General features: G+C 43.3%; 1 protein-coding gene across 1 annotated transcript in view; it reads right to left on the bottom strand.

Annotated features, from left to right (window-relative positions):
• Positions 1-18591, bottom strand: part of MCUB (mitochondrial calcium uniporter dominant negative subunit beta) — a 52411-nt gene extending 33820 nt beyond the window's left edge. Inside the window, exon 1 of the mRNA XM_054204166.1 lies at positions 18372-18591. Coding sequence (XP_054060141.1) covers positions 18372-18455 — 84 coding nt within the window. The 5' untranslated portion in view covers positions 18456-18591. The remainder of the gene's footprint in view (positions 1-18371) is intronic.
• Positions 18592-21373: the final 2782 nt, after the last annotated feature.

Here is a 21373-nt window from a genome sequence, read left to right as displayed (position 1 = left end):
ACGTCAAGTAATGAATTCCTGTCCTTCCCAAAGCAGGGTATTTAATAGCTCAGACCACTTCATTCTCAGGAAATCATGTGTAGGATACTCCAAGTTCCCATTTGAGCCTTATCCCCAGCTATACGCATAAATCTTTTCTTTTTTCTTGTGCTTGCACCTCTCATGCTTGTTAGATTTAAGAGCCCCTGTAGTCACTGCTTAAGCAAGTCATGCATATTTAATTCTTAAATTTTTTCCTTATAAATGACTCTCTACAGCTTCTACCCATTTACATTATTTTTGAATTCCCTTCAATGATCAATATGTTTATGGTAATAGGAACACTGAAGCCTAATATAATATTTCAGGTACTGTCATACCAGCACCCTTATTCTCTTGTCCCCTGATACGATTCCTCCCACACATGCAACACAAAATTACACTGGTCTTTCCTAACACTCTAGCATATTCACATGCTTTCCTCATCATTAAAACCTTTTTTCCGGAGTGCCAAAATTCAGCATGTTTCCTCCCAGGGGGATGGGGAGGTGTACAACAAAGATATTACATTTGCTCTTTTCCTTTTGTCTAGCAATTTTTTGTCTAGCACTCAGTGCCTAGTAAAACGCAGTATTAAGTGACTTCAAGTTTACTTTATTACAACAAAAATTACAAAATAAGTACTATGTCAATCCCCCTAAAGCCTGTCACTTTTACATTGCTCTTCAGATGCCTTTCAGTATTTCTCTCAACATTTCTGCCATTGGATTTCACTGAGACACAAGAGGAATTTATAGTTATCTCTTACCAAAGGGCTCTATTTTTTCAGCACCCATGAGACAGCAAGGTCTGGAAAAAAATACACCGGCCACTTCAGAACTTCATCTTGTATTCTGCATGTGCAAAACATAAGGTACGGGTAAGCATGCTGTCTCTATTCAGTAGCAGCAGCTGTGTTAAGACACAGCAGGCATTGCCATACTGCCGCTGCTCTTCCCCTTCCATGTGACATGGATTCAGGACCTCTGCAGGAGCATTAAGTATTCCAGTCCAACGGGAGAAACCTGGGTGAGCATGAAAGGGGCTGTGAAGGAAGGTAACACCAAATCAAGACAGAAAAATCAGGACTACACTTGCAAAAGTCATTTATGATAAGGAGAGAGGCCTTACATAATCGCTGCACCCACTGATACAACACTAACACAAACTACCATTAGGACTGCAGGCTTGAAAACTCCTTCCTTAACTAAAGAGGGCTAAAGAGGGATAAGATTGGCTACTGAACTTGCAGCTGATAAACAGCAAAATCTGACCTCATCTAACCACTGTATTCGTGTCCACTTTAACAGCCAGCCTCTTGCAGCCAGCCCCCGTCCCGATACTCACAGAAGTGAGCTCAGAGGCAGAATATTCCCTTAATCTCTGCTACACCAACTCTACAGCTCAAGCAGAAACTTTGTTTTCCAATGACTCTCAACAAAAAATCAATATATTCTAGTTTCTTTTTTTTAAAGGAACCAGACATTAATTGTCCTCACTCAAGAAACAGGACCCTTTGCAGCCAATTCCCCAGAAAGCTACAATCTATGCATGGTTTATTACCATATTATACCAATGGCTGAAGAAAAATTAGACTCTACGAGTAGTCTGCTTCTGGTAAATATTTAACTAGTAGAATCATGCCAACATACTTCTCAGATTGATTCTCCTTAACTTTACTTCAGAATCATGCTTTCATCTTCCCCTATGGTCTGAAACTGAGAGCCTATCATAGTCAGCAACGTAAGTGTACTCCTCCTATGGGATGCGAATGGATCCTACTAACAGATTACGACAGCATTTAATCTGAGATGAACTTCAGTCACTCCTCTTATCTGTTCAGATAAGGAATCATCTGAATGTTTGTTCTACATTTGTCGCTTTATGAGCTTCAGCTTCACAAATTAGAAAAACTTGCTCTTTTCTCAGCTATTAGTAGAGGGGGAGAACGATTCTTAGTCTCTAAAATTATTTGGAGGAAACAGAGGGGTGGCATTTCACAGCTACGGATCAACTGTTCTCCAGCCGGGTATAGATCGGGATGGGGAAGGGCAGACATGGAAAAAGTCATCAGCCAATTCCAGGCCCCAGCAGCTACAGGGAAAGATCAGTAGCAAGTGTAGGGCAGCCCCAATTTATTGTACCCTTCTGAGAATGCAGGATGAGTCCTGGCCACTGTCTCTTCCAGACAGAGAGCGAGTGCCCACAGCTCAACACAGCAAGGGCTACAGCACCTAAGCATCTCCTTCCCTGGGGAATCTGAAGGAGGGAGGGGCTGAGGTTACAACCATCACTTCTCCCTCTTCCTTACGTCTTGAGCCTGTTAAAATTAAACTTACAGTATCCAGCATGTTCAGATCTTCCTAGGAAAAAGAGTCAACGGAATCCTCTAAAGCTCTGCTCCTGTCAGCACTCAAAACTGAAAGGGAATCACTGCAGCAGCTTGTAGAAAAGAACAGGCACTACCTAAAAATCCCAAGAGCTGGAGTTACAGGGTCCCAATCTGTAAATCTATTTTCTAAGAAAAACAAGTACATTCATACTGATTAACATGCTAAAAAGGCATCAAATCCGAAGAGCCAATCTGAAGTGCAGTTCTGGACACATCTGTGGGTCTAAGCAACATTGCAATTTCTTTTTATGCCTTTTAGGTGCCACCGCAAAGATAGGACAAAGCAGCTTTCACTCGTATCTGCAATTTGCAGCAAAACCTCTAGTTAGACCATTTTCAGCAGAGGAAATTTTTTTTTAATAAGAATTTAGAACATCATTTATTTCTGTAACTCCAGCTCAACTGTCACTAGCACTGTAGTGAGAAGAGTAATGCCAAGACTGCACTCCCAAATATACTTTTGGATCCATAGCAAGCAGCAAGTCTCATTATTACACTAGCTGCTTCACTTCTGTATTCCACTAAGAACGCAGGACTCACTCTGCAGGCATTTTATTAGCATGAGTTAAATTTACTTCAGCATTAGTAGCAACAAAACAGGCGATTATGTTGCATTTGGCAGGGGGCGAGAGAAAACAGCTTCCAGTTTGGCCTCTGTCCTTTCTACAAGGGAGAGATAAGCATCCCATGGTGCTGGTGCAAAAAGATGCGCTATGGCTAATGCTGGAGACCATGCTGGCAGGCTGGCACAGGACCAGCGTCCCAGGGTGTTGAGAGTCATCAGCTCCCAGCTCCTGACCCCCACAGAGCTCTACACTGAACAGAAACTGAGTCGCTGCCTCACTCAGAGGTGAGATATAACCAATGAACTGGCTGGCAGCATCTCGCTTCTTTGAGAGACAGCACCTTTGGCTTCCACCAAGTACCTATCAGTATGCTTAACCTCTGCTTTAGCAAAAAAAAAGACAACTTGACATGTTATTCTTGACAAGCTGCTCACCTTGATTCACAGCATCACTGGATAGATGCGATTAGCGTCCAGCTGGCTCAACACTGGATTTAGCTCTTGCCTCACTATAATTAAGATCTTAAAGATGGAGTTATATATTTTTAAAATGTTTTCAGATTAGCTCTGCTAAGGCATTGTCAACATTAGAAAGAGCTTATTGATATAACTATCATCAGGAAACGTCTCAACAAAGACACAGGATATACATCTATGGGAGTCCTTTAGCTACTACTACTGGCTCTGAAGTGTCTAATAAATAAAAACATCCATTCAACTTGTCTTCCCCATTAATTATCAAAGCTATCAGCCGCAACAAAGAAAACGATCAATCAATAGCAAAATCCAGTGGCAGTTACACAGCCAGATATTGAGACTTCCTTATATGTTTATCAGAACATCGCTCCTGATATTCTTTCATATTTCTTATTATTTTAAATACCTTACCCTAAATTAAATGTGTAAGTATATTAATATTACGATAGCATGCTATTTTAAGTATTTTAAGCGTAGAACTTTCAAAGTAAACAGAAAACAGCTGACTAGTAACCGCTGTAAGTTAAAACTCAAAAACTGTGGTTATAAATGTTATGTCTCCTGTTTGTCAAAGTGTCCACAAAAAAGATTTGCAGTATAGTTATACCAACAAATCCTCTCAGTATAGAAATATCTCATACATGCAAAACGGGTAAATAATTACACTGATTCTTTATCCTTCAAAGGTGTTAAACTAGGATTAACACTAGTTCCTCAGCTTTCACCAACTCTGGGACTTTGGCTGGAAAAATCCCCCTTGGTTACAGGTTTCAAAAGGCAGAATTCCTACTGCAGATGGAGCTACACCAGCAAAAGTAGTGCTTTGACTGGTACACCTTTCTTAATTCAAGTAGTTTGTAAATTCTACCAGCAAAACAATGTCTGCTCAAGCTACTTTGTGTTAAATCATGCCAGTACAGATTAACTGACTCGTTATGTAGGAGCGTCTGAACACTAAAATTGAAAGTATTTTTAATTTCTGAATGAGACCAAAAAAGACTTTGACAGAAAATATCTAAAACATTATCAAGGCAATCATCAGACTTCCTTTGTTTGGAAAATCAATTTGATGCTGAAACCCATTCCCTTCTGAAACAACACCCTTCACATTCAGTCAAGTCAATATTTACCTTAGGCCAATACTGATGACCAAGTTAAAAAAACAAATTAAAAAAGTCCAATCCTAGGCAGCAAAACATATCCATCAGCTACTCACAGACATGCACACAATCCAAATCCTTGTGCTTTTTTTTCCCAGATCTTCTGTAATTGCTTGTCAACAGGATAAGAATCTCAGTTTTTATAAAAGAATGTATTATCCTCTTGACTATGCAAGAGCTTGGAAAAAACCACGATTCAAATCCATCTCAAAGGCTCAAATCCCAGTGGAAGGCAAGTACACAGAACCATAATATTTTGTTTAGAAAAATAAGCACCTAAGGTTCCTCAGAAGTTATGATATTAAAAAAAAAATACGCACATGCAAAATATTCAAGGACTGCTTGCTGTCAAGTGACAGAAGTGGACACAGAGGAAATTCATTTCTAGAAATACAGAGGGAAAAAGTCTGCTGTACCCTATAACCTACAGAATTAAGGAATTTTTTTGTTTTGTGTTATTTTGTGAATTTGACACTCAGACAAAAAGCTGCATCTTGAAGCAAGAGGCTGAAACAAGCTGCGGAACCACTGCTCTCTTCCTGACCCTGAGAGACGGTGCACGCCAGATACACACTGCACGATACAGAAGGGCTTTCTGGTCCAGGTGCACCAACACACTGAGCAGCTACACGCTGCTTCCAGGATCCCAGCTAGTCTTTCCATATGGACGGTGTTTTCTGGATATAGCAGCCCACTCAGAATAAGCCACAGAGAAAAGCATAATCATGCCCACAGAGCCCAATCTGCATCCAAGACCATCTGCAACATGAAATGCAGATACCCAGGACTATCAACTCACCATCCTCCTTACCGAAATGGAGAAAATAGGATCAGCTCTCAGACTGGCTGTTGCTTTGCTGTGAGGAAGACAGACAGCGGGAGTTGAGCTGAGCTCCCCAAAAATATACAGTAAAATGATTCTTGTAAATCTTTCTCACATTATAAAACTTGCATCTTCTTGAGAAAACTGCAGTACCTTATAACAAACACCTTTAGGCCTCAATAAAGAGTTTTCCTGGAGGGCATAATTTTTTCATTGATGGCTTATTAAAAGTCTAGCTAATTAGAAAAAATACCAGATTAACAAGTGAGCAATAGAGGCTCATAACCATGTTTGCAATGTCTCATTCTGGAAGAAGATACAAGGGAAAATACAGTCACAATCTCTTTGACACCACCATATTTTGCTGCAATATGGTTTTTCAGTGTGCCAGTTCCAAGAACGAGGATTTGATAAGGATTAATAAGCATGCTGAAAAATCCCTTTCCTTGCTTGTTTTGTGACTACACAGAGCATAAAGAGACTGATCAGTCTCTGTAGGTTGTTGCCCCTATATCTTTATTTTCTTTCAGAATAAGGTGATTAAAGTTCAGTTAAAAACCTACCATCTGCCATATTTACCTGTTGCAGCTGAAGTCTCTGAAGCAACATGCAAACTACTCACATTTAAACAGAGGCATTAATTAACACTATCTAACAATGACTTAAATGAAAAGGGATAGCCTGAATAGTTCTGCACCGATGAGGAGATATAAATACCACAGAATGCATATTAAATGGTGTAGAGCATGCTACAATGACCCAGTCACAATGTAGACAAACTGCCTGCTAAATAGTGATAGTTTGGGGCTAAACACAAGAGACCATCAATTCTGTGCTTTCACCATTGCCTTTGAATAAATGTTGTTGTTCAATACTTCCCCCCCTCTCAATATGTGCTGTTGGGGTTCAACTGTATTTTCCTGAACTCAGGCATATTTTTCTGCTTTCATCAATGGCAGGGGTGGGGGGGGGCACAGAGTATGAAAGCAGGGAACAAACCGAAACAAATTCCTCCAAGTACAGCTTCCCCCTGGAGTGGATCCCCCGAGAACACCGAAAACCGCACCACAACCCCATACGGGCTGGGAAAGCAGCACCACAGCAGCGTGGCCCTCACCGTTCAGCAGGGCTCCGGGCTGCACCCTACGGACACCTGTGGAGTGAGAGGGCAGAGAGGTGCCTGGAGCTGGGGCTAGAGACTGACTGAGGGCCAGCTGCATCAGGCTGGGCTACTGGGGGCGTCAGCAACACTAAGGGAGATAAACTGGTTTTTTTTTTTCCATTTTAAATGACACACACCAGTGAATTTCTAACAGCAGCAAGGGAACCCCTCTGACAACAGCAACCACCTAATTTAGTGTCTGACCTGCCATCGCAGTTTTGAATTTGGCTACGAAAGAAACAAACAAAGCAGCAGAGAAGATGGTTCCCCTGTCAGCTCCAGGCCTAAAAATATCTGCTGGTTCACTATTTTTTATGATGGCCATTCCCAGAACTTTGTATTGCTTGTGCATATGGAGTACCTTAAATTTGTGTCATAGAAATACATTATTCTCTTGCGCGCTTGCAGATAAGATTAGCCAGTGCGATAGGGGCAGGCACTAACATGTGAACCAGCACATTGTTCCTGGCATCTTCTACCGGATCTCGCTGGTCTGACAGTTGCCACGAGGTGCTGTGTGTTTTTCTTAAAGCTCAAGTCTTTGAGCCATGGGATTACCTGACAGGCTGACCCACCATTGCAGAGCCCCATCCAAAATTTAGAAACTATTAGAGACACCGCAAAGGCCAGCAGTAGTACCTAAGGGCTTGAATTGTAAATGTTATATGACATTCAAAATAATTAGTAGCATATGAATAATTAACATCAGCATTTTTGGTTAAGCCTGTTAATAACTTTTGATAACATCTACCTTATTATGTAACTTTATGCAGTTACTTCTTGCATTAGTTATGAATATTCATAACTTGCACAAAAGCTTTTGTAATATGTCAAGAAAACTATTAACTGCTGATAGTTAATGCCAAGTAAGACAAGACGTGCTGCAGTTGTTGGCAGTAGAGTGCATGGTTATAAGACCTTCCTTCCCAACAACCCCAAACCATATTTATATTTGAATGCTGATGAGATTGCAGCTTTCATCGGCTGGTTCAGGGGGATCCCCAAAGACAGTTACATCCCTGGTCACAAGAAAAGTAACACGGCCATTGCAGAAGGAAACCTAACCAACTCAAAAGGAAACAAATGCATGTGCAGCATTATGAAAGGCTGGAGAATGGCACCACTATGATGGTTTGCCCAGATTAAAGTCGTATTGGGGTTTGATGTATTGCAAAATAGACTCACTTCACAGTTCCACTGCCATGAAGAACAGCTTGGGGTCAGTACTCCAAGGAACACACACAGTTTAACAGCTACAATTCAGTTTTAGGGCCTGGGCTATTTGATGCCTCTTTAAATTACTCCAGCTTAGTCACATTTCCAGTGTGTTACAGTCAAGGGGCACTGCAAGACCAAGCCTGAAACTTCAACCTTCAAACTGGGATCTTCTAGGCGCACCTGATTTTATTACAACAGAAAGGCTACAAACACTGAATACACACCTTTGGTTTCTGACTAAAGCACATAGACCTAAATATGAACTATAGTTTCATATTGTATAGCATGGCAAACTTTCTGGCTTCACATAAATAATGTTATTTAAAATTACTACAATAAAGAATACTGGAAAATGCTCTCACAACCAACAAATTAAAATGAGCAAAAAGTGGTAGAAAACTCAGTACAGAAGTGTCAGTGCCTGCACATTAAATTGGGACTAGCTCCAGCTCTGCAAAAAATAGTGTTACCTGTCTTAAAAGAAACTGCTTTTGACTGAAAGCCATTGCAGCTAGCTGAGAAACTGTACCAGCCAGCGTCGACTGCAAGATAAAAGATACCGCTGTGGTGCCAGTGCCTGGGAATACATTCTGGCAGGAATCTTGTCTCAAGATTTTTATTAGACTTTTCTTGGTTCAAATGAGTTACAACTCATCCTGCAGCAGGTCATCTCCAAGGGCTAAACCCCCATTCTGAACCTTCACAGGCTCCTTGTGTTGCACCTATAGCGAGGTTTATGCTTTGGGATATTACAGGGAACACACTACGGCTTCAAAAATTTTTCCAAACCAAGAAGCAAACTGCCAAAAGGTGTGCCACAAACACAAGTAACATGACGCCTGGACTCATTTAAAAGCAGCCTTTGGGAACAAGGCTAACTAGAATCCAGGGTATCACCAGCGGCACGTAAGATTAAAAGGGAACACGTAAACTAAAAGCAAAGTCCCATCCAACAAAGACACAGCGTAGGGTTGAATCATGGCATTTGGTTACTGAGCACAAAAGCTCCTCACAAAAGAGCTCCAAGGACTTGATTCTGTTTTCCTGTTTAAACATAATCCCGGGCCATCCAGCAGCCAAATCAAAACAGAGGAAGGCGGAAGAGACAGGCTCACCCTCTCGCCTCTGACAGCAGAAGAAAACAGATTGCTCAAGATCACTGCATCTCCATTCCCTCCCTCCCCAAATTTAAGAGACATCCTGCCTTTAGTTAAAAGTACTAGCTCCGAAAAAACAGTATTATTTACAGAGATGGGGAATTCATCTCCCTTGGTTCTGTCAATTCATGAGCTCAGTGTAAACTTTAAAAACTGTTGCTGTCTTTTAAGAAACTGGTGAGGTGTTAACAACTTCCTGGTAGTTTTATCTGGAATTTTAAAATCCTAAAAAGCTGAGGGAGGGTGCAGGGGGGTGGAAGGGCTGGTAAATTGAATCTGATCCACTGAGAAGCTAAGATAACTCCTTACCTTGCCATTTCACAGGCATCCATTCTACTTAAACCATATAACATATACAAATCAGATACACAGCTCTTATGATATAGTTGTGAGAGATGACTGCCTGTAAGTTTCAATTATTTTACCTATGCTAACAGCATCACATATTTCCCTGATCAAGATCCTTGACTTCCAACACTCAGTTGATTCCGAATTGCTAGCCTTTTGGGCACAGCATTCAGGACAGCAAGATTGTAACTTCAATTTCTCGCATAGTATTTATTTTATTACAGCTTCTATTTTTGTAATTGTTTTAATTTCACTGTTTGGAAACAGTTTTCAGTTTCTTTTCTTGTCTAGAGCAAGGCAGACACAGAGAGCATCTGCAGAAAAGGAAGCTGGACTACCTTGTGGTTACGCAGTGAGTTTGCCATCTTTTCAAATGCTTTTAGACAATTTAATCCATCTTAATTTATTGCAATTAACTTAAAACTTGATTATTTGCTAACACATTTAATCAACTGAATACCCCAGGCTAGCCAAAATCTCTGCCCCACTCCCAGCTGAACTACCACTGCAGCACCCAGCCTCTATCTAGCTCAGCCTGGCAATTAGCCCACCACTACACCAACCCTCCCTCCGCCCCGTCACTGCAACCCTGAGGTGCCCCAACTCCAAACCCACATTTGTGCTAGGGTTGCTCTTTGGATCAGGAACCCCACCGTGACCGTGTTTCACACAAGGGACTCCAGCCTAGAGGGGCCAGAGGAGGAGCAGCTGGGGTCACAAAGGTCCCTAGGATGTAGACACTGCTGCGTCTCAGAGGCCTGGCACCTTTATACTTCTATTTAGAACAAATACATAAAGGTGAGGGATATGTTTTATAAAAAAAAAAAAAAGGTCTTTCTTCCACAGATAGCACCACAGAATACATTCACAGCTATGCTGTCACAGGCAAAGAGAAGCTGGTTCAAAAAGCAAGTACAGACTATCGAATAATGAATAGTTTGCATGAGTAGGTACAGAGAAGGTCAGGTCATGCCCTAGAAAAAAGAAACCTCAAACAAAACCGTAGGAACATTTTTCTGTGAACAGTATGGCATAAGTGCTTCAGGTAAAACAGGTGACTGCACTGTATATGGATGTACATCTTCTTCCTATCATGGCACTCTGACCAAAATGATGTCCTCATGATACATTAAGTCTGATTTGCCAGGAAGAGAGCATGTAATTTTTCCTCCACCCCAGCAAACATACAAGACATTTAAAGATGCTTTTGTGATCTCTAAATCAACTTTGTGGTATATTACTATACTTTTAAGTACCAACAGGGAAAAACTGGGAAGATGAAATTGCTGCTTACTTTTAAGAAACGTTTTGTTTATCTGCAAAGAAGACCATTTATTTCTTTCCATCTGACTAGAATGTGAAGATTGAAGTAATTTTGATCTAAAGTGACCAGACGGTAAATGTGAAGATAATTGCTTGAAAATTGTTCATCTGAAGTAAAAAAAAAAGTAAATTATATCTTGCTTGTGCATAACATACTCAATTTTTCTACCCTTTTGAAGATGCATTGCCTGTGCTCATCATGATAAATGCAGCTTTTAAAAGGTATAAATTTCCCATTTTTACAGTAAACATCTTTTTTTCCATTTCAGTCTGAGGGAGTACTGGTGTTTCCTCACCTGTAAGGGAAGGTTCTGCTCACCAGCTGCCCTCACACAGGCACAAAACTATTTGTTTATCCTCGCAGTGACCGCTGACACCTGACATTTCTGCATAGGCAGAGCAGTGGGCTGCGTACCCTGGCTGGTCCCCCTTGGGTGAAGGAGAATTACTTTATGGACTACAAAAGTTACCATCTTTAGTAGGCAGGCAGCCGACCAATGTTCATTTTTAACTTCTGTTCCCTTCTTCAGCTCTTGTGTTACAGTAAATAGAGTCACTCTCACACGAGGGATTTATTTTACTAGTGATGGACCTGACCTTCAGAGTCTAGATCCGTACTTTCCCCACACTTGGGGATCATGGACTTTGGGTCAAGCATTCCCTGTAAGCCATCTATCCCCACCATGATCACGCCACAGATTCCTCATATGCTGTGTCAGTTACAAATGGGTGCACAGAAGTATTTTTATAGACCAAGCCACTCTCCACATATTGCAGGAATTAAAGAGCAGCCTGCCTGGCAAACACTAAGTATAGTGGGGACAGCATGTAAGAATACCTGCATTGGATGCAATTTCAAGATGATCCAGGACTCATGCGTCAGTTGAGGATGGAGAAAGTCACAGCAAATAACTTTCAGGCCTGAAAATTGCCCTCCTTCTAGCCGCCCTACACAAGTTCACAAAACATACAGATTCATTTAATTGTTCATTGGGCTCCTCGGATTAGCTTGGGATACCAGAAATGACACAGCGAGCAGTCATAAGAGTGGCAGAACTGACCTTATAAAAAGCCACCTTTTCCCCATGTAAACCTAATCACCAAGTTATTACTCAGTATCTTGACAGCAAGACAGAGGACAAAGCAGCAACACAGAGAACCTGTCTCCCTTTCATCTTTCTGGAAAAGAGCAAAAGGGAAGAGAAACCAACCCAGAGCAAGAGCTGGTGTTACATGCCCTTAACAGACACTTAATTAATGTCATATTTTAACAAGGCTCAGAAGTGACTGTGAAACACCACCTCTGGGCTCAGAAGAGCTTACTGCCTTCTCACTTGGCTGTCGGAACCCACCTGCTAATGAGCAACCCAGTGAGAAATTCACCATTGCTGCTGACTTGCAAGTATGCTGTCAGGGTGAAGATGGTCCTACAGCAAGCCTAGCTCAAGCCCAACTACTCCGTTCGTTTTCCTTCAGCTCAATTTCCCCTCAAGGGGAAGGGGGGAAAATTAAGATTTTAATGTTTCACTAGATCTGGAGAATAAGCGTACTGTTTGCTTCCTCTCCAATGCCAAAAACCTTACTGTGGAAGAAGGCGAAGTCCACACCACAAAAAAACAAAACCCCAAACACAACCAAACAAAAATAAAACAAACAAACAAATCTGTATTTCCTTTTCCTTCCTCTCCTACCCCTTCAGAAATTAAGATATTATAAGCTCTGGAACAGGGTCTACATTTTTGCCCTATAAGCTTTAAAACATGATTTTAAAACATAGAAATGTAAAAAGAAAAAAAACCCCAACCAAATCCCACACCGTCATTCTTAAAACATGCACCAGGTTTGTAAACAGCATTAAGTCCTCAGCACTTCAGTGATCTGCGGTAAATCTTCAGAGCACCCAAGGCATTTACAAAGCAACTTTCTCAGACATCCTCTAGAGATTTAGTATTAGTTTCTTTACAGGTACTCAAAACCTAAAAGTAAGGGCCTTGCCCAGAGTGCTAGACAGAACAGTGCCAGACTTAGATGCTCCTCATCCCATGAGCAGCAAAAAACCTTTTTTGTATTTTACTTGTTTGTATGACCACAGCATCAACTTCAAATGAAATCACAGCATCACTTTCTGTCATCTGCTTTATTAACTATAAAGCACCCAGTTATCACTTCATGATACAACTACTCCTATCCCCATTCTAAATTTAAAAAATACATAAAGTAAATAAACAATGCTGCTATGGTTATGGACAGGAAGTTATGTAGATTTTTAATTTCTTTTATGATAAGCCTGTTGCATATATTTGGAGCAATTTACTTCCCAACCTTAGGGAAGCACAGCCTATTACTCGTACATCACATATGAGAAAGCTCTTTAGAAGTTTGTTAAAATATTGAACACAGTACAGTAGTACATAGGTAGTAATGTCAGATCAACATTTCAGTTTTAGGGTTTCTTTACATTTTCCGCAGTACCACACAGACCCTACTTAGCACACAAAAGCTCCACCTTCTTGAAGCCTGTGATCCTGAAGAGCACGACTGCGCCTTTTCCAACTTTGCAGAAGCTGGTTTTCATTTCCTGTCTTAGGAATTGCCGTATTCACACATACACTAAAGACACACACTGACACTTATTCAGAATAGGCAAAAACCCATTCTAATATTCTACACAAAGAGAGCTGATTTGATCTGCACATCCCAGTTTGCCTCTTTTCTGTCATCTGCTCTGTTGGAAAAAAAACACCGACAATTTTGGGAAGTCACACTGTTGATGCCAGTTTCAAACACTGCGTGAAGCTGGTATTTGAAACTTCCTAAACCTCCAAAAGAAGCGAGTGTTTTGCGAGTAATTATATATGCACGTACAAGAATATTTCACAACCCACTGAGTTACTACAGGAGCCGTACTGGAGAGAAAAGAAGCAGAAGAGCAGTATGTGACACTACCAGTAAAAGTACAAAGGACGGTGAATTTCTGTGCTATATACCGCATCTCTCCCCAAAAGCGCTAGTTCGTAGAGCAAATGTAGCCACCTTCCAGCTGCCAGATGAGAAGAGACAACAGCATGTGGCTAGCTGCCATTTCGAGTGCCATCCTGTTATTCCAGCACAGACACAGCACCAAAGGCAAATGAACAAATTTGCTGAGACAGACACATTTCCTACAACAAGCCCCGGAGATCTTCTAAATGGCCTTTTTAAGGCAATTATAAATTAGTATTTGTAAGAGTGAGTAGCACTTCCACAACAAACAGTTTAGTGGTTTGTATGTTTTTGTTGATACATGCCAGCATAAGCACAAGGTTTCTATTTAGAAAACAAGACTTGGATCAACAAGCTAACTTTTGTCATGCAAGGCTTTCAAGGGGAAGGAAAGATGGGGAAAACAGGCCCAGCTGCCACCAATTACTCCCAGTTCCCAGCTCCAATTAGATCTCAATTTCCAGAGGACTTGAGTAGGCTGAAAATACAAAGGAGGAACTTAAACCACATTTACGTGAAATATTCAGCTGCAAAAGACACTCAATGATAATTCAGTTCTCTGTAGCTGCCTGGGACGTCCTGGCGTTGCTGCTATCACAGAGTATCTTAGAAATCCCGACAGTTGAGTATGTGCAAAAGTGAAAGGGGCAAAATTAAAAACCCAAATGAAAAAAAACACACTTCAAGTTATCCTGTGGCTATTTGGACACCTTTAGATCCTTGCTTATAAGACTGTATAAAACCAGAGGACAAACCGTATAGGTATAACACTGGGAGCATTACGGCAATTTGGGAGTAAGAATAATAACTATAAAAACTAACAGGAAGCACAGGAAAAAAGTTCAAGCCAGTCTAAGGAACTGGGTAGTCAACAACTTATCAGCTGAAAGCATTAAAAGAAACATTTTTGACAGATATGGATGACACTGGGAACTGACAAAAAAAAAATAATCCCCAAATAACCCCCTCTCTACTCTGCTTTCTGCAGATAAAACCAATGACTTTCCTGCTGGCTACAATTTGCAACTAGGAAGAAAATTCCCCTCAGCAACAAGCATATGTGATATCCTGATCAAGGAAGAAAACAAATCCGTAATGTTTTTCACAGAAGCCTTTGCAATTTGATCTTGCCAGCTTATACACAATCTTTCCCCTCACCAATGCATTCCAGAGGCGCAATTTCAAGAGAACTTTGCACACAAAAATGGAATGCGTTCTGAATTAGTGATGTTAAATTCACATTTTGAAAAAGTGAAAGTTTTCGCATTTTAGTTCCCTCACTCATACTTGTTCGAAATAAGCCTTGCCTTTTGCAGGAGGCAATGTCACCACTCCAGCATCTTCATACAGGACAGAAATAGCTTTAGTTAGAACGGGGCTGTACGGCTTAAAAAAAGCCTGGTTTTAAGCGTAGAGAAACTGTGTAACCCAGGCTCCATTTTCCCCAGTTGCCGCCCATCCCCAGTGATGTAGGCATGCCGGTACAGGTCTCCATAGTGTGGACTAAACTGGGAACCTCATGTGTATGAACAGCAATAAAAAGCAACACAATTTTGGACCAGTTGGATTTAGCACTACAGAGAAACTAACTAGGATCACCTAAAAAAATTAAAATATTAAATCCAGCCCCTTCAATGTTTCCTGGCTTAGAAGGCTTATGAATATACAAAAAAATTAAAACAAAACAGCAATTTTAAGCTTTGATTCTGTGTTAACACATCTGTTCTCCACTGCGATACAGAGAGGGGAGCTTTTCCTCTTGGAGAGCAGTGGAAACAGGGCATTTCTCTCAGTACAAGCTGCAGGAGTTAAAATGTGCAAGTGAAGAGGAATTGAAAGAGCTGGCAACCTTTAGGCTTCGCCACATGCAAAATAACTCCAGCATTACAAATCTAGGACTCTAGCAAAATGAACTGCACCCTTTCGGGAACAAAGTTATGTGTAATGAGAAAGCCTGTCCAAAGAACACAATATAACATGCTTCACTTACTTTGAAAAACTGCCTCCCTAAGCACTAGCCACTTAAAAAAAAATAGAAAAAACTTCACATAACAGAAAACTCAACTTTACAAAATTAAGAGGAATTTGTATAAGCATTACTTCAAAGGCAAAGCAGCTAATCACAGCCATCAGAAGAGTGGTGGATTTTGTCTCAAAGCAGAGCTGAGCTGACACTTAAGGATACAGCTCCTTAGGACAGCAGCTCCTGCTTTTACAGAAAAAAATTACAGCAAATTAGCCATTACAATAATGGTTCGTTTGTCCCCACAGCAGTGTATCAGTTGAAAACAAAGCACACAAATACACTGTGTACTTCCACACCTGCCCATCAACACTGGGAGTGAATAATTTCGCAGGATGAGATGGACACGTACTACAACACTGCGCGGCCACTGGAGCATCCCCTTCAGCTTACAAATGAAAAACTACAGTCAATGCCCCAAAAGGTAGTTGGGCAAACTGATTCCCACGGCCAAACACCGCACGAAACAAACCAGAGAACACGGCCCATGACGGCACCACACCACACCAAGTGCAAAGGCAACCAGCGACCCAGCCCTGCTTTTCCTCAGCCCTGCACAAAAGCACTCCAACCTTCCCTTCCAGAGCTAGAGGCAAAATATTTCTTCATCCAAATAGAAATGGCAAGCAGCAGAGCTAGCAACACACAACAGCAATGATAACAAAACCAAAAAATACTGCTGAAAAATAAACAAATAATCACAGCAGTGTTTGCACTGGACAAGATGTATGTAATCTGACATTCTACATTACTTAAAATCTAAAGAGCTAAACAACTGCAATAAAAATTGGAACTTTTTTTTTATTTTGACTAGCTTGAAATTACAACTACAGGCCATTCATTTAATGTTTAAGAGAATAAATAATTTTTAACTGCCTGAACTGTTCTGCAGACACATAGTCAAAAACTTGAGAGGTACCCAAAGATGAAAACAGGAAGGAGGAAATCAGTAAACGTGCTTCATTACCTATCATGCTAGCAACTCTGTAGAAAAACTAGAACTACGGATTGCACACATAAAAAGCATTTTATATTCATTTATTCCAAGCATTTCCACTTTAGAAATAAACAAAATCTTGCATTAAACATTTTTCTGAACTAGAATTTTCCTCAACATTACAACATCCCTCTCCTCAACCCATTCACTGCAAGAATTTAATTGCTGAGACGTGTCCCTGTCATGTTCCATCCCACAAAGTAACGGGGCCGATCATTTTTCTGCTCTTTCTTATAATGGCAGCACTGCCAAAGCAAGAGCTTCTCCTCCTCCTCCTCTCCTTTGTGGTGTCTCTTCTTGAAGCTTCATCAGCTTTCAGTCTCATTTTAGCGCCTTAGAAAAGCACGAAGCTTGTCTGCAAAGCAGTACTCTGGAGAAGTTAGAGGTGACAAACTGATTACGTAGCATCAGCGTGTGCTGAACGACAGTGTAAATGCTCTCAGTGAGGTGCAAGATGTTTTTAGCACACCGCATTTGAACCTTTGAAGATGATGGAGGGTAAGTCAACATTCATCTTAAATTACCTTCTTAAATGTCCTCATGCACACGCGTGACAAAGCAAAGAAAGGCCGCTCACATTAACAGAGATGGAGCACATTAATACCATAGAATTTTGTAAAAGGGTTTTTTGAATAGTTTGTGCAAAAACTCTTAGCAAAAAGTACAGAGTTCATTCTGCACAACTCCTCGACTCCAGCTGCCACCGCGGGCTTTGAGACCCACTTGTGGAAGCTGCTCACTAACCAGCCAGAGAGCGCCCTGCGCTTCCTTCTGTGGATGTCACCACGCGTCCCAGCGGCTTCCTCACTACGGATGGGCCCTGGATGCAGGGACGGGGCTTTGCCCTGGGCCATCTCAGCAACGACTGCAAGCACACGGAGCATCTCTATTAATAAGAGCAACAATCAAGGATTAAACTGTCTCCTCTCCCGGCAGGCAGCTGCACGGGACTCTAGAACTGTGTTACCCTAGCTCCTGGCAAACCTTTATTTTTAAAGTTGCTGTTCCTTCTTGCTTTCCTTCATCCTTCCCACTCACAGGGTCTGTGAGACTTCTTAAAGCCAAGAGAAGCTCAGACTCAGAAGCACTTCGTTATTTTTATATGCAGAAGCCACGTACGTTTATCCGCACGACAGCACTTTTGTAAAACTTTTGCCCCCGTGTTATCTCCCCCACCCGACGACCGCAGGCCGGCGGTTCCCCCCTCGCTCCCCAAGCGGCCCATCCCACCTTGCGCCCCCACGTTCCTCAGAGCCGGGAAAAGCCACACGCAACGCCCCCGAAACAGCACCCGGCGGAGCGAGGAGGGGGGCGGAGGGCGGCCCCGGCCCCCCCGGCCCGTCAGGGCTGACCACAAACCGCCACCGCGGCCCCTCCCAACGGCCGCCCCGCGTGAGTCACCGCGCCTCTCGCCGGGCACCGACGCCCCGGGGCGGGGGGAACGGGGACGACGGGACACCCCCTCCCGCCGCCTCCCCAGGCGCCGGGGGACGAGGCAGCAGCGGGACGGCCTAGAGGCGGGTCGCCGGCGCCCCTCCGGCTCCAGCCTGGCCGGGGTAAGGGGCCGCGCCGGGGCTGAACTTCCCCGCACCGGGTTTCCTGCCTCCGCCGGGCCGAGCCCCGCCGCGCCTCAGGGCGGCCCCCGGGGAGGGAGGGAAAGGCGGGCGAGGCGCCAGCAGCCGCGAAGGGGAGTCCTGCCGTGAACCTCGCCCGCTCCCCGTCTTACCTGAGGCGCTGAGGGCGCCGCCCGGCCGCACAGCAGCACCGGCGGCCAGCCGCTCCGCACCGCTCGCCCTAGTCCCGCTAGCATCGTCCCGGACCTCCTCCTCCGCCGGCGGCGGCGACCGGGCCCCCTCCGGGCGCGCTCCGCCGCGGCTCGGCTCGGGGCGGGCGGCGCTGGGTTGCCACGCCGGGCGTGGGCGCGCCCGAGCGGAGGGCGGCTCCTCCGGCGGCCGGGGTGGCGGTTTGGTGTGTTTTTCCTCTTCCCCTTCCCGCCAGCCGCCGCGGAGGGGCTGGGCTGGGCTGGGCAGCTCCCCCCGGCCCGCTCGGCGCGGCAGCAGCTGCGCGGGTGTCCGTCTGTCTGTCGGGCCGGTGCGGGGCAGGCGCAGCCCGGCCGGGAGCCGCTGTGGCGGTGGGGTGCGGGCCGGGAGGCGGCTCCGCTGGGCGCAACCCACCGCCCTTTGCATACAGGTGCTGTGCCCCGCGGGCCTCCGCATCTTCCTCCTTCTTGCAAACGGGTTTCAATAACTGTACGTAGAAATGAGGTTGAGGGAATCGTAACTTTCTGTCTTACCTGAACACCTGCCTTTTATCTAGCTGTGTATTGGATGATTTACTTTCCAAATTGCCTGCTTTTGAGGAACGGGACTATTGCTACCCGCTTTGTTTGTGAAGTAAACACATTGTGGTACCACAGAAATGAACAGCAAAGCACAGAAGGAAAACAGTCTTGGAGTTCGTTATTTTACAAGAAAGTTCTGATTACAGCAGTAGAGCAACCAGCAAGACTTAGCTCTTTTCTAGTCAGTCATTTGTTTGATATCACCTTATCCCACAGAATCTCTACGCTCACAAATGTAGGTTTTCACGTTGAGCACATCAGACCCATGGCACTACATCAGGGAAGCATACAGGGAAGTGTTGTATTCCTCTGCTTTATCTGCCCTTTATAATGTTTCTCCAAAGCAACATTGCACAAAACAAAACCAGCTTTACCCAGTGATGACTAGAGGATCTTAGAAACTGGGCTGTTGCAGATCTGAAAGACTGTCTCTATCATGGAAAAACTCCACAACTGATTGCACACTTGATAGCTCTGGGGGATTAAGAAACTCCACTTGTGTCCATCTTCTGAGCTCTGGAAGGGAAACCTTATGCAGCTGAGATCATGGAGCCACTCATGCCTGTTTCAGGCTCACTGCAATTTATTAAAGTGAGTAGGGTCCCAGGGAATGGCAGGAGAAGTTGCACTGTTGACAGGCAGTGACTCCCCAAAGGCATTAACGTGGGATACAATCCCTGTATCATGGGGATTCCCTGACTGGGAGTCAAGACTCATGTTTTTTTCTACAGGCCAGGAGAAACAAGGGAATATTTTACGAGTTGGGACTTGTGTCAGTGCCACTCTTAAAATAGTGACTTCGACTCTTTAAAAAACCTACCCGACATTTACCTTTCACACCTTTCAAACTGCCTCATGAGGCAATTCCTGATGGAGTTCTAGGGAAGCGTGAAACTAAGGGGGAACAAGGGGGACCCTGTCCACAGCATTTCCTAGTGGCGAAAGGTCCGTCTCAGGGCATTAATTTCAAATCTTTGCTGAGGTGAAAAAAAAACCAACAAAACAAACTTTAAGGTAGGACAGAAGGAGATGGATGATCTTCTGAATGAAAAACTTTTCCCCTGGACAAAATTATCAAGCTCTAGAAGAGCACCCTAACTCCAGACATGTCTCACCAACTGGAATGTCAGGGGCACAGAACTGCAAGAGCAGAGATCTCTACCCTCAGCACAGGGAGGAACGTCACGAAAGGTGCCATGCATCATATTCCAAATATGTTGAGAAGGGGAAGGCACACAGCCTAATTACAGAGTAATCATCTTCATTGGCCAGCTATAGGAGTCTGATGACAAAATGAATCAGGACCCCAATTATAGGATGATGTTCCCATCACTCCAGGAAACAAATATGCTTAGATGTAACTTCAGTTGTGATTATGTGGAAGCCAGAGCCTTTTTCCTCATCCTCTGTCTTGCTTCTGTCATCACAGTTCTTTTAATGGTTCCTTGCTTCTTCACCAGTTCCATTCCCACGTTGGAGGGCAAGGGAGAGACAGCAGAAAAAACTTGATGACAAAACTTAAAGCCCCCATCTGTCCAACAATACCAAACCCACAACAGGTAGCTTGAAGCTCTCCCCCTAAGGCAGTTCTATGCCGTCCTCCTTCAGTAAGCAGGATTTCCTCCTCCCACTTCCAGCATCCCCCTGGAACAAAACTTTCCAATGTATCTTACTTGAAAACCAACAGCTAGAGGTCTTTCTTTTAATTATTGCATACTACAGTTCAAAACAGGAAATATGATGGAATGGAATAAAATTACACAATACATCTTCCAAAACACATGTCTCTACTGAGAGATTTATCTTGCATCTGCTGATGAGAAGCTGCTGCAAAATCTCTCCTCTTCAGCAAATATGAGCTAAGATCTCCAGCCTTACTCGCAGAATTCCAGATAAGACCATTACAAGTCATAACTAAACCGCCTGAATTTTCCCAAAAGTCGGAAGGATGAAACCCAAACTCCTATGCTTTCATAAAGAGGGGAGCATACAAAGCTCCCGCTGGACATGGTAACAGCGCTGTGGCCATTCAATGTAAAGACAAACTTTTTCACCAGGGAAAACTATGTTCCCTCCCAGTGCACAGAGGGCAAAAAATCTCTCATCAAAGTATAGGAGTTTGTTGCAAAACGTTAGCTCTGCCAGTACTAATATACTAATCCTCCTGCTCTAGTAAAGGAAGAGTGAGATGAAACCTATCACTGACTCACATAGAACATAGACAAAAGCTCTCTATCTTCTATAGGGCAGTGGATCATGCCCGTAAGATTTCCTAAGTAAACTGCTGGAAAGCATGACACCACATGGGAAAAGACCTGGACTCCAATTACAGAGATAAATTCTTACTTATGGAATCAGAAATGCTTAGACTAGGTGGAGGATCGTAA

Source organism: Rissa tridactyla, chromosome 5 (genome assembly GCF_028500815.1).
Source record: "Rissa tridactyla isolate bRisTri1 chromosome 5, bRisTri1.patW.cur.20221130, whole genome shotgun sequence".
In the NCBI taxonomy this organism is placed as follows: domain Eukaryota; kingdom Metazoa; phylum Chordata; class Aves; order Charadriiformes; family Laridae; genus Rissa; species Rissa tridactyla.
The sequence above is the reverse complement of the archived record's forward strand: the minus strand, read 5'-3'. Positions and strand labels throughout refer to the sequence as shown.